This window comes from Ptychodera flava (assembly GCF_041260155.1).
Source record: "Ptychodera flava strain L36383 chromosome 3 unlocalized genomic scaffold, AS_Pfla_20210202 Scaffold_27__1_contigs__length_13241970_pilon, whole genome shotgun sequence".
NCBI lineage: Eukaryota > Metazoa > Hemichordata > Enteropneusta > Ptychoderidae > Ptychodera > Ptychodera flava.
The window spans coordinates 11,967,883-11,980,193 of NW_027248281.1; the positions used below are offsets into that span (position 1 = coordinate 11,967,883).

At 38.2% G+C, this 12,311-nt stretch overlaps 1 protein-coding gene across 1 annotated transcript; it reads left to right on the forward strand.

Moving 5' to 3' along the window:
- Positions 1-1,712: 1,712 nt before the first annotated feature.
- On the forward strand, positions 1,713-10,371 carry LOC139126513 (four-jointed box protein 1-like). Its single transcript, XM_070692566.1, has 6 exons — positions 1,713-2,704; positions 3,862-4,371; positions 5,011-5,175; positions 5,637-5,826; positions 6,816-6,965; positions 8,668-10,371. The coding sequence occupies exons 2-6, from the start codon at positions 4,023-4,025 to the stop codon at positions 9,089-9,091; spliced, it is 1,278 nt and encodes a 425-aa protein (XP_070548667.1). The 5' UTR covers positions 1,713-2,704; positions 3,862-4,022; the 3' UTR covers positions 9,092-10,371.
- The last annotated feature ends 1,940 nt before the right edge of the window (positions 10,372-12,311 follow it).

Sequence of the window (12,311 nt, forward strand, 5' to 3'; positions counted from 1 at the left end):
CACCCGCTTATAATCTGTGATTGCTTAGATTTTCTCTTTCCAGGGAAACTGTAGCAAAATTGGAACAGGTGACAGTATACCTTTAAATGACTCTCTTAAATATTACAGAAATTGTACAAGCAAATTGATTTTTCCAGCCAAAATTACAATGACTGTGCCACAACGAGTACTCGGGTGCAAAATACAAGTAAGAAAACATATACATAGCGTCTCTCTTATTGTTGATGATTTTTTCACTCTCTTTATTTTGTACGGCAATTGTAACTTAATCTTCAACTATTCAACGCATGTTGAAACACAAACTATTAAGCTTATCGTTTACATTTGAATTCTAGTCCGGACCAAAATTTATTTGTCAACAATAGCTCACTAACGAGCTGAGATGTCAAGCTCAACAATGTGCATCTAAACATGTTGTGGGGAGTAGGAAAATGAAGTGCTGTTAGCATTAATGACGTAAATTGTGGAAAATTTTCATAAAAAAGTAACAGCCCCTGGTCTGTAGATACAAAATTAAATTCTATCAATTTGAAGAGGTTGTTCCTAGCCGTCAAAGATTTGAATCATATGTAGCAGACATCGTTCACAAGATGAGTCAGAGGAACCAGGTCAACGTGTGATGGACGCTATGTAGTTAACAATTCCCCATCATAATGTCCTTGCTTCATTAACAGTGAACATAAATAAAGTAGTATGTTTAATTGCTGCTTGACTTATTATTTCCTTAAACTAACATTAAAAGAAATTGCCATGGCAAAGGCTTAAACAGTCTCAATTTAGATCAGTTTCAAGCTCTTGCAGTTCAACGGGCAGACATCAAACCACAGCTTACCCATTTAAATGAATGGCATCAGTCTATCCGCTGACATTCTATGACGTAGCCTCTCTTTCGTTCATTGATTTCAAAATGTGCAAAATTGCAAGTGTCGAGTGAGCATGCTGTGCTCTCATGGTAACAGAACACGCACATGTGACAGCTTTCCCCCCGTGTTACCTAGCAAATATTGACGCCAATGCAGTGCGTTCTGTAAATAGCTTGAGGTATTGATGGTCGGGGCCACGTCAGCTGTTCCACTCAGCTGTGACGAACAGTTCCGATTTGAAAGAAGATTTTCATTCGTTTATCAACCAGAAGGCAACAGCTCGCGGTTTACATTATTTTTAGCTCCTAGCATGGATTTGTCTGTACCCAGTTTCCCTATACAGCTGCTTTGTGATCTGAAAGCAGATTTTCATTTTTCCATCAATCAAAAGCAAGTAAACTATTTTCAGAGCCTAGGCTACATTTGCGTCTGCAGTTTGCGCCTCAAAGTGAAAGACTTAAGCTTTTGCTAAAACTTTCCGAAATGAAACGTTCCACAATTATCTTACCAAATCAAAAATAAAATAAGGGGTCACCGCGCAAATTTTTGAAATAGCGGTACAAATTACTCAACATTTTGCGATACTTGAAATTCAAAATGGCCGCCATCCCTGTGTTAACTCTATGGAGTAAAAATAAAATTCACAATTTTCAAAAAACTAAGACGGTGAAAGTTTTTGTTGCTCTAAGAGCTTTAAAATGAGCCCCGCAATTGGTAGATTAGAAAAGAATTGGCATTTATTTGAGAGTCCGAAAATCTGTCCCCGAGGCGTGTTTCGCCTTAATCGGCGTAGGCGTGACAGTCCTCCACCTTCCATTTTAATGGGCTAGGTTAAACAATGTCAAGTACACACACACACTGTGCGCAACACCAAACACTCCACATGGTAATACCGAGATACGTGACATAACCTTATTCTCCGCGACAACAAATGCAAGTCATAGCTCACAAGTATCGATTTTTCCGATGCTAGTGTATTCCATGCCACAGTGTTCAAACAGCCGTGCCGGTAAAGTGAAAGCCGGCAACTATCTGATCAGGGTAAACGACCTATCGTCACCGAAAACGGACTCTCAATATAGAGTGACCTTTTATTCTCGTACCCAACACTCTCTTCTACTGCCAGTGAGCCGCAACGATCAATTGAAAAGCGAGTCGTGGAAAGCCTCTCCCGTACAGCGACAACCGTATGCGGGTCGATAGACGGTAGCATTGGATTTCACAGACAGGATGACGAGACGAGCTATACGTGTGCCCCATGACTACGAATACGACTGACGTGTGCATACCTGAATGAATTTTGTTTTCTCGGCGAAAAGACGGGCAAAAATCTACGAATGACGGCGTCAATAAATGGGTCACGGATTATTTGACACTGATATTGGCGGAAAGACGCGTGGTATTGGTACCGTACATGGCTTTTCATCGTCTGTACATGTAGCGTCGACTGTATACGCGGTACATGTTTGCGTGTTTCTGAACACACACCATGCCAACGTTTATTTCTGAACCGAGCTGACCTCTCCAACGATACGCTTATTGCGTGCCTACAGTCACATAAGCCTTTGAAACAGTTTGTTGCGTAGGAATGGATGAATATTCGAATTAACGCGCACTATCATCACCTACAAGCTGCTGTCAGGGTGGTTATTGGCTCCAGTTCCAGCCAAGCAGACTTCCGACCCCAGTTATATTGAGAACAGGCCGCCGTTTATAACGCTACCACTGTCATCCATACTATTTTTAAAGCTTTCTACACACGAGGTCTGCATAATGTCACTGCCAAGGTATGGATTACTGACGGCCGAGGCGTATCACCCTTGAATATTCGTTGGGAAGAGGTAATCGATTAATCTATTTTCTTATTTGAATTTAACTGTCAGGGAGACACAAAGATTTGAAAAGATAGGAAGAACCGATATTGAATAGCGATCGACAATTTAATTGTTCTAACTATGTATTAAGGAAAGGCGGCTTTGCAGTTGAATACGTGCCTATTCTATGCATCAGGACAAACGGAAGTGTTGAAATTGGGGACATTTTCTATTTTGAGAAAGAATTCAACCTATTTTGTACGCTTGAACGAAAATGCAAAAGCGGTAGATTTACAATCTGTGTTTGATGTCAGAAAAGTATTCGTTATTGATTTCAGATTAGCAATCCAGTGTTGTCTATCGCCTATCCAAATTGCTAAAAATATATAGGACAATATGCTTTTCGTTTCACGTGGATAATATGTCTAAGGTAGTCTATTTGAGCAACGTGACCAGCGATAGGAAATTTCCATTACAATCATTTGCTCGGTGACCGAGATGAACTTATCACCTCCTTGGTGATAAAAGTTTTGATGAGCCATCGATTCTAAGAGCTAATTTTTCGTCGAATGCGATCAGTCGTAAATATATTTAACGAGTCGAGTATAAAGCTGCGTTTTATTGTAACGATTGTATTATGTTACACCTGGTCTAGAAGGCAGTAGTCTACTCAAGGGGGCCTCACTCTTAGCTGTCCTCATTCCTTCGTCTTTTAACGTTTGTTTGAAGTTAAACTCTTTGGCGCTCTTAGAATCATCGAAAGTGACGTCAAAAGAATATATTTTTTATCTTTTTATATTATTTATAAATGAAAAATGTATTCATTTATGTATTTATTTATTTACGGAGTTAAGAAATCTTGAGTAGCTCTGATAACGCGTGATGATGTATTATCGTATATGTGAAATTTTTGCTTAGATTATTATTATTATTGATTTTTTATTCACATACACCTTGTATAACCTTAACACAGATAAGCTCACAATATCGTTCACTTTAGGCCGACTTTATCAGATTCTTTGGTCATTTTATCTGTTTTGGTTGTAAAACCTGCTTCATACACGATGCTGGTTCGATTGCTAGAAATGGTAAAAAAGCTCTCTTCGGGTGTTCCGATTGATTTATAATTGCGTAATTAGCAGAATATTGCATGTTAATTTGAAGATGATTTCTTTGTCTTTCAGAACTGTGGTGATGCAAAAGTGACAAGTCTACATTCAGATTTTAGTTTAAAGTTTCGAGTTTAAAGTGAAAATCATCAACGTCTAGATTGAAACTTGATATTCACTCCAAATGTTAGTACGTTCAGACTAATGGTTTCTATGGTGATAAGTCTTTCACAACGATGTTTCGGAAAGGGCGAAAAGTCACACTAGGGAGTCTTGTAATCTTCTTGGCGTTACTCGTCGTCCACAAACAACAAGGAGTGAGGACACAGGACCAGTGGGTTTTTAAACCATTCAGACAGCTGAAAGAGACCGTGATTTACAAAGACGCGTCTCCCATGAACATTTCACACAATGTAACTACAATGCAATTGATGTATCAAAGGCGGGATAAACTCCCAGGATTCAAGGAATTGCTTCGCCTCGTCCAGAACCGGAAACCTCAGGTGACCCTTCAGATTAATGGTACCAGCATAGTTGAAGACGGTTTGTTTTGGTCACATGACGTCGAGGAAGAAATATTTGCTGGTAGGTTCCACATTTGCTAAGAGTAGCATCCATATCAGATACGATATGATGACGTACCATGGATATCGTTATCGTGTAAAGGCGCGCGGTCTTTCAATAAAAAAATCCATTATTGGCTAAATAATTATTGCTATGCAGTGAAGAATTCGTTAAAATTACGAGATATTCGATCTGAATGTCAATCACTATTATTTCAGTTAGTCGTTGTTAATTATTAACCCTTTGCTCTCTCTCTCATAATGGCATTTTCTCGTAATCTTTGTTTTTTTTATGTGTAGGTTGTGTTGAATTTGTTTCAAGATTATTCAGACCATTTTGCGCGTCATCAGGTTTCCATGACAACGTAATAAATATTATTGTAACCTTACCTTCGAAACCATTTAACAAGAAAAAAAACTTAGCTAAAGGTTGATGACTCATCGTGTATTTTAATCTAATAGTGATGACGAATGCGTCAAGTTTTAATAATATTTCTAAAATGTAATAAGGCCGTGTCCTGGGTAACATCATTGTCCACTGTACGAGTCCTGCACGTAACAATCCGCGATCCGATTATGCCAAGGCGTGAAAAGAATTATCAAAATATCTCCTAGAATTTCATTCTTTGTAATTAATGCTATTGATATATATCATCCGCAGACGATAGTGACAGAGATATAGATGGTGAGATTTCCTTTATGCAGAGGTCTGTCATTGCCGGTATTACTGATCAGTATGTTGGCGGCAAGGGATCCAATTACCTTGTCTATCTAAAGGACGGTACCAAGCTGTTTGCCAGACATAGAACAAAATGCCTGGCTATAGGTAAGTACATCACTGTAATGTCGTGTTGTAAAGGAACAGCATGGCGGGTCGATCGCCTTCCCCCAAGGCAATGTGCTTAGTCATACCGGTTTTCACAGCGCGAGTAGAGGTGCCATCAGGTGTTTAAGCATGAGTAGGGAAACTGTGAGCGAGTATATGAAGGAGCGAGTGGTACTTTCTTAAGATTATCGCCACTGACGTGTAATGAACTAAAAGCAGAGAAAGTCACTCCACTCAGACGTGAAAAAAACTAGTTCATAATGAGTAATCGTAGCTTCTGATCAGGCTATTGTCATCTACCGTTGGTAAAATCTTTCCGATTGTGTTGTGTGTATATAAATGTTCTATTTATATATATATATATATATATATATATATATATATATATATATATATATATATATATATATATATATATATATATATACTGACATGTGACTTGCCCTAACAATATCTTTCAGCTGAAATTGCTACATTCCATATGTCCCGATTACTTGGAATGAATATTGTACCGACGTCAATCCTGACACTGGCAAACCCTACTGTCCCCCAGTGGAACGATCCTAAAGTACGTTTGCGCCTGCGTAGCGTGGGTTTGCACGGGGACGATCACGTGACCTTAAGTCTTTGGATGAATAATTTCTCTGAGAAGTAAGTTGCAAGTTATTATTAGTTTAAGTCGAAATTCCATGTTTCTTCAGATTAAGGAAACGTGGAAATTTATATCAGTTGTCCAAAACCTGTACATTTTTTTCTACTTTTAATATAGAATGCGCCTCGGGGACAGGTTTTTGGATCTTCAATTTTACCCGGCGAATGCTTTTCCCGTCAACCGCTTGCTGAGGTTAATTTTAAAGCTTTTTGATTAAGAAAACACCAAAAAATTTCTTTTCATAATAGAGTTAACCAGGGATAGCTGCCACTTTTGTAGGTCATTTGTCTCTCTCGCGCCAAACTTTGCATGGTGACCCCTAATTTTTTTTTTATGAGTAGCTTGCATTTTTATTGGATGAAGTTCAAGCTGAAATAGGATGGATATCCAGTGTGATATACTCAGAAGTACAGATGTACAGTAGCTTGGTGGTTGAAACAAGCATTCTAGTGCAGTAATATCACGTATAGTAGGACAACGACAACGTCATTCCGCTTTGATCGCTTGTAAAGATATTAAAATAGAGTCCTGAAATAGATTTACCGATATCATAAAATTGTTCCTTAATATTTTACATGTCTTGCGAGAAGGTGATTGTGACTCAGTTAGGTAATGTACTTCTCTATCAATATTGGACAGTGATATAATCAGGTAACCAATCATATTGTCTTGACTGTAAACAAGCAGTGGTGTAGGTGGATGCAAATGGTTATTGAACACTACACATGATCATAATAACATCGGACTTTCGTATTCTTGACAAAATGGTTAGTCGTATTTGAGTCTCTACAGTGAACATATTCATTTATGTTTATTGAAGTAGCATTGATAATCGACGACCAAGTCAGGAATACAATGTGGATCATGATGTTTTTTATTGACTTTGATATTAACCCGCACTCTATCGCGCATACCACTTCTGTATGTGTGTCTCTTCTGACATGCGCATGCTCATTCGCTATGAGTTTCTGATTACCTTTATTCGCAGTGTTTCATTTCCACACATTCTGCTGAGAGGCGATAAAAAAATCCACATCCAAAATGCAATGCTACGGGAAATGACGTCACAGGAAGTGGCGTACTTGGCTCAGTGGACCGATTTGGTGCTACTTGATTTTATCACACTACACACAGACAGGTAGGAATAAAACCCGGTGGTGGCACTCTCAGGGACGATGGGTACAAGTGAACGTTCCAAAAAATCACGGAAAGGGAGAGTTTTTTGTTCATCATCTATGTCCGTGAAAACACGAAAACGGGGTACTTTTTGTAAAAGCTAATCGGTGAAACGATTAAAATACTCATTTGAAATCTGAGATGTACAGACGAGTCAGCACTTAAATGAAAGTTACCCTTTTTAATGAGATCGTCATTTGAACATTCTTTCCCTAAAAGTTTCCACGTTGGTCCAGACTGTAATTGAGGTAATCTGGTACAGATAACAACAATAGACGACATTAATGTTTCAAAACAATCTTATTACTCTCATTACATGATTGTAACTGCATTTGTAATTGCAAATTCTTTTGTATCTAACCCACTCCTAGAATTGGTAGAATCGGAAAGCTTGTAGTATATGTTTCTCATAATAAAGGTGTATTTTTTCGTTGAATAATCACATATGGGAGTGTTTTTACATTTTGCGGAACAAGCATGAGTACCAAGCCTTTGAGTGTTACCGCCTGGGAATCGTTCGCTTGAAGAATCGATATTGTTCAATTGTTTCAATGATAGCAAGACGGATAATATCCTAATGCTAAAATTCTGCTAGCAACGTAAAGATGTGAATAATTTGTCATCATCAATTGCTGTCAAACTGAAATATATAACCTTACAACGAAATATCAACTTGAAATGCAGGAGATTTAGCTTCTGACGCCATTGTTTTGGTTAATACGACTAATAAGTTCATTTGAAAGAACGATTTAGTCAAATGAAGTTTGTAATAACGTACTTGATTTCAATGACTCAGCGCGTTTCTGATTCAAAGGAACTTGATTGCCTCAAACCACGACCAATCATTTAGCTTGAAAGTCTATAGCAGCATATTTCCGGGTGCTTCGTTTTCAAACTCGACTGGTCTTTCTCTGGGCATCTGCTTTATCAATGAAATTCCTCGTGATTTTCACCTATTAGAACATTTGTGTTATCGACTGCAAAATCAGGGTCCATCAAACGGCTGATTGAAAAGGAAAATCAGTCAGATATTGTCAATGGAGACGGAACATGATATGTGTGATAGATGCCACTGTTTATACAGTACTGTTCATTATTCGACAAACTATTTATAGGTCTAACACGTACGTTTTAGTCAGCCATGTCATGTTCGCCAAAGTTTACATTCAGTCTGGAGGATCATTTCATGCAAGGATGGTGTTACACCATTACCGCAGTTGAGATTTTTTTTGTTTGAAAGCATGGTCTATCATGCTATCAATTCGTCATTCGTTTCGAATTCCATTCTGCCATACATGCATAGCTGCATCTTTTGACAGATGACGCACTTTGTCTACGTCACTCTAAATTAATATAGGCGTAGCGAGATGACGTCTAAATTTTCCGATACTCTCCTGTGTTCACTATGACATTTAAATAACAACCACGACCTCGTGCCATTTTCTTCACGATATTCCAACACTGTAAAATAGTTACATGTCTCACCTTATACGTATGCATTTCGCATTTTCACATGTTTTATTAGGGTTTTTATTAATACTGCTAAATTTAAACTATATCGATTCTTGTAATTCTAAAAATAGAGTTAAACCTTAGAGTTATATCAGAAATACACCCAAAACAACAAAGTATATATTCCTGCACATTCTGCATTTTTCTATCAGGGTGACTCGCGCTCTAAGGACTCTAGATGGCGCCATCAAAGATCCATGGTTGCTGAACGTCAAAGTTAAGAATTTGATACGGAAGGGGCGTAAGCTGTGGCTGATCGACAATGAAGCGACTGCGACCTTCTCTTCGAAGATAACTCCACTGACACGTGACCTGTTATACCATTTACGTTTACTGGACTCGACGTGTGTATTCCGAAGATCAACGGTAGAGAGGATGCTGTGGCTACGTTACTATGGTAACGCCAGCGCGTCACTGATGACGGTCATCTTGGATGCAGAACCTTTCATAAAAGCTGACGATATACGAAATTGTAAGAACGATTTGCCGTTTGTACTTGACGCTCGCATCGACATAATTTTCAGGCATATTGTGTCGTGCTTGCATGAGGCACAAGTCACATTCGTCAACAATTGACAGCTATGTTTGCATCATGTAGGAGATATATTGATAAGTTAATGAAGGGAATGAAAATTAAAGTTAATGATTTTATATTCAGGGTTTATATTGTATGCAAGCATTGGAATTTCATATTACCCACGACAAAGTGATTCGGTTGGTACGTCAAATGAGAGAGAGTGTCACTTCGATTTACGCAATGACACAAAGACTCTACAGTATAAATATTTACATCCCCCTTCTTCCTTTTCATCTTTCCTAGTGACACTTCAGAAATATCTGATTTTGTAGAACTGTTTTGCTTTAATGCCTCTCTTTCTAAAATTTGCTAGCATCGGGTGCAGTGAGACAGTTTTATATCTATACTGCCGAAAACCAGTTCTTTTTAACTTTAGGATATATATAGTCCTTTGATATTCCGCTCTTAGTCTTAAGACCTTTGTGCTTCGTTCGACACATCGGACATGTGAAAAATAGCTTTAGTCCAAGCAACTGTACGATTCAATTCCTTCTCACTCCACTTCACACTACAGTCTGACAACGATCGAGTTCTTTTAGCTCACATCCAGGTTGTATTGCAATTTCTTCCTAAATTGACCACGGACATTAATTTTCTTTATGTGCTTATTATCGTAATCAAAATTACTACAGTAACTAATAACATGTCATGGGACAGACTCAGCGTTTCGCGAAAAATTAAAAAGTGATTTTTTCCATCAGACATGAAAAGAGTGGAGGGGTTTCTAGTTGAATTTAAAGAGATCTCTACCCTCGCACAGTTGCTTGGTGATCATATTTTCTTTATTGTAGTTCAGAATAAAAATCCATGTCTTTACGCGTACGCTCTCTATGATGGTGACTGCTTTCCTGACAGACACACACTGGTTTTATTACTTTATATGCAGATTTTAACCATTTGTTGGACTATTTCACAACACCGTCATCAATAACTGAAACCAACTGCTACATTGTAGTCTCTGCTTTGCATCGATAGCGCTTTTTGAAATTTTGGTAGGGAAAATTTTACTAGAGAAAATGGCAAAGAACTTAAGTATTTTGAACCGTTGCGACGTTACTGCAGGCTTTAATATTTTTGCCGAATGAAAAGATCACCACCGGCGTTATTAATATGGTATACTCATCCAGTGACTGTACAGCCATGATGAGACAGCGGTGGTAAAACTACTGGGTACGAAACTGGTGGATAATATTTAGAAAAAAGCGCTATGTGAGCTCTTTCATTTTTCTTCGACATTAATTAATTAATTAGTGAATTAAATCACGGTACAGACATTAGACCTAGTGTGTGCTGTCGATTTTTCTGAATTTGTTTGTTAACCAAAATGTCTATCCTGTTCACTTGTTCCACGGCCATAGATCAGCAGATCAACCCTTCCTCCTTGGCCACAATCACATGTCCGGATACTTCATGTGCGCCCTCTTTTTCCAGCGGAGTCACCGTACCAACGGAGGTCGCACTACACCCCGCGTGCAACGAGAATAGAGATTATCACAACAAGGAGAATGGCACAGGTGTAAATGGTCGTCTATATGTGTAGAAAAGTGGCAAGGAAACGAGCAGGGCTTTGGGAGATAAAATATTTGATACCTCTTTAAAAATGGGGCGCCCCTCACTGTTGACAAGATGACTTGCGTCTCCCCGTTAAATATAAACTTCAGACCGTGTATGAATCGACAAGCTGATTTACATATTATACTCTTGAACTGCTACCACAGTGAAATTAGGTCACTGACGAAAGCTGACAAATAACAGACGAAATTATTTCCATTCACGGCCCTTTTCGTAAGAAAGTAGTAATTTTGCTCTTGTTCAGTGCTGTTGAATGTCAATTTTTCTTGCACAATGTTTTCCTGTGTTCACTTAAAATGTAAGGAAACAATTGTGCTGATCCAATAGTCCTACAAGTTTGCTTATGCTTATCAGGCAAAAAAAAAAGAAAAGGAAAAAAAAAGAAAAAAAAAGACAAGAAATTGTACTGTTCCGATAACAGGGTTCTCAAAATTGGGAAGGAAGGTAGGTCGGTAGAGATTTTACCAAAATAACTTTATTTTTATGATGCATTTTTCAGGGGTTCAGGGCGATCAAACACTGGCCACAACATTTCCAGAAAATATGTATCATACATATAAAAGGAGTTAAACCTTAAAACCTTAAACCATAAAAAATCCTCATTCAAGCAAAAATCATATGCCAGGTAATGAATACGTGATTTTATGGGGTTTTTTTCGTTTTTTTTTTTTTACTTCTGTGTTTACTTGTAGCTTTAGAGGGTTTTAGGGTCTGCAGGTAAAAAATAGGGTAGGTCGGGTTATCGGAACAGCATATTTTTTCTCGGCCTTATGTGAAATTCTTCCAACGAAATTGCCGTCAATTTATATACTGAGATTAAGGCTGAAATTTGTCGTAGGTTTCTCTACTATTGGCCACGTGCCACCAATATTAAAAGAGCTAGTGCCCGGTCACTTTTTTGCGCTTAATGAACCATTAGGCCTAAGTGTTAGAAATTGTACGAGAACAAATTCGAGGGCCAGTATGTCACAGTTTGAGAACGCTTACATGTTGTTTGTCGCATCAATTGCGAAAAGTTTGGTGAACATTTCCGTATATATAGCATATGCATCTGAGGATCGGGATACTTGCACGGGTTCTCTGGTAGTTTTTGTTAGGTTGTGTAGTCACATATTTCTATAGAACAAATTAAACCTAGCCGTTCATTTCTAGGAACTATACCAGAGCAGATGAACAACACTCGTGCCGATATTTACAACGGCTAAACATTTCTTGTTAAATGCAACATAATATTCATCCGGAGAAAAAATGAAATAAGGAGAACAGTGAGACTAAATTAGTATGTAAGGACTTTAGCTAGTCTATCATATAGGCCTTCTGCACATCGCATAATATACTAATCCAGGGACTAATCGGCAAGTGCAAACAAACAAAAATGAATCGCTAGAAACTTTGGAAGTCCGCTATCATCATCAGTGCCCCGGCCGGCAAATATCTCTGTTATTCGCAACCAAACGTGTTTCTACTAATCTTCCCCGAGTCTTTCCGACTAGTTCTTCAGCATCGAATCCTCTCAACCGAAGTTAAATAAAAATTTGTACCGATCTAAGGACAGGGTAATTCATCAACGAAGATTATATCCTTTCACATTTTTATCCAATAAAGACTGTCTCGTAAAATGAGATGAGCTTTATATAGTGTTTCACG

Bases quoted from the DNA above. Each gene is read 5' to 3' on its own strand.
- LOC139126513 (XM_070692566.1), top strand. From the start codon at position 4,023: ATGTTTCGGAAAGGGCGAAAAGTCACACTAGGGAGTCTTGTAATCTTC. The intron at 5,176-5,636 runs GTAAGTACATCA...AATATCTTTCAG, and splicing joins AACAAAATGCCTGGCTATAG to CTGAAATTGCTACATTCCAT. The intron at 6,966-8,667 runs GTAGGAATAAAA...TTTTTCTATCAG, and splicing joins ATCACACTACACACAGACAG to GGTGACTCGCGCTCTAAGGA.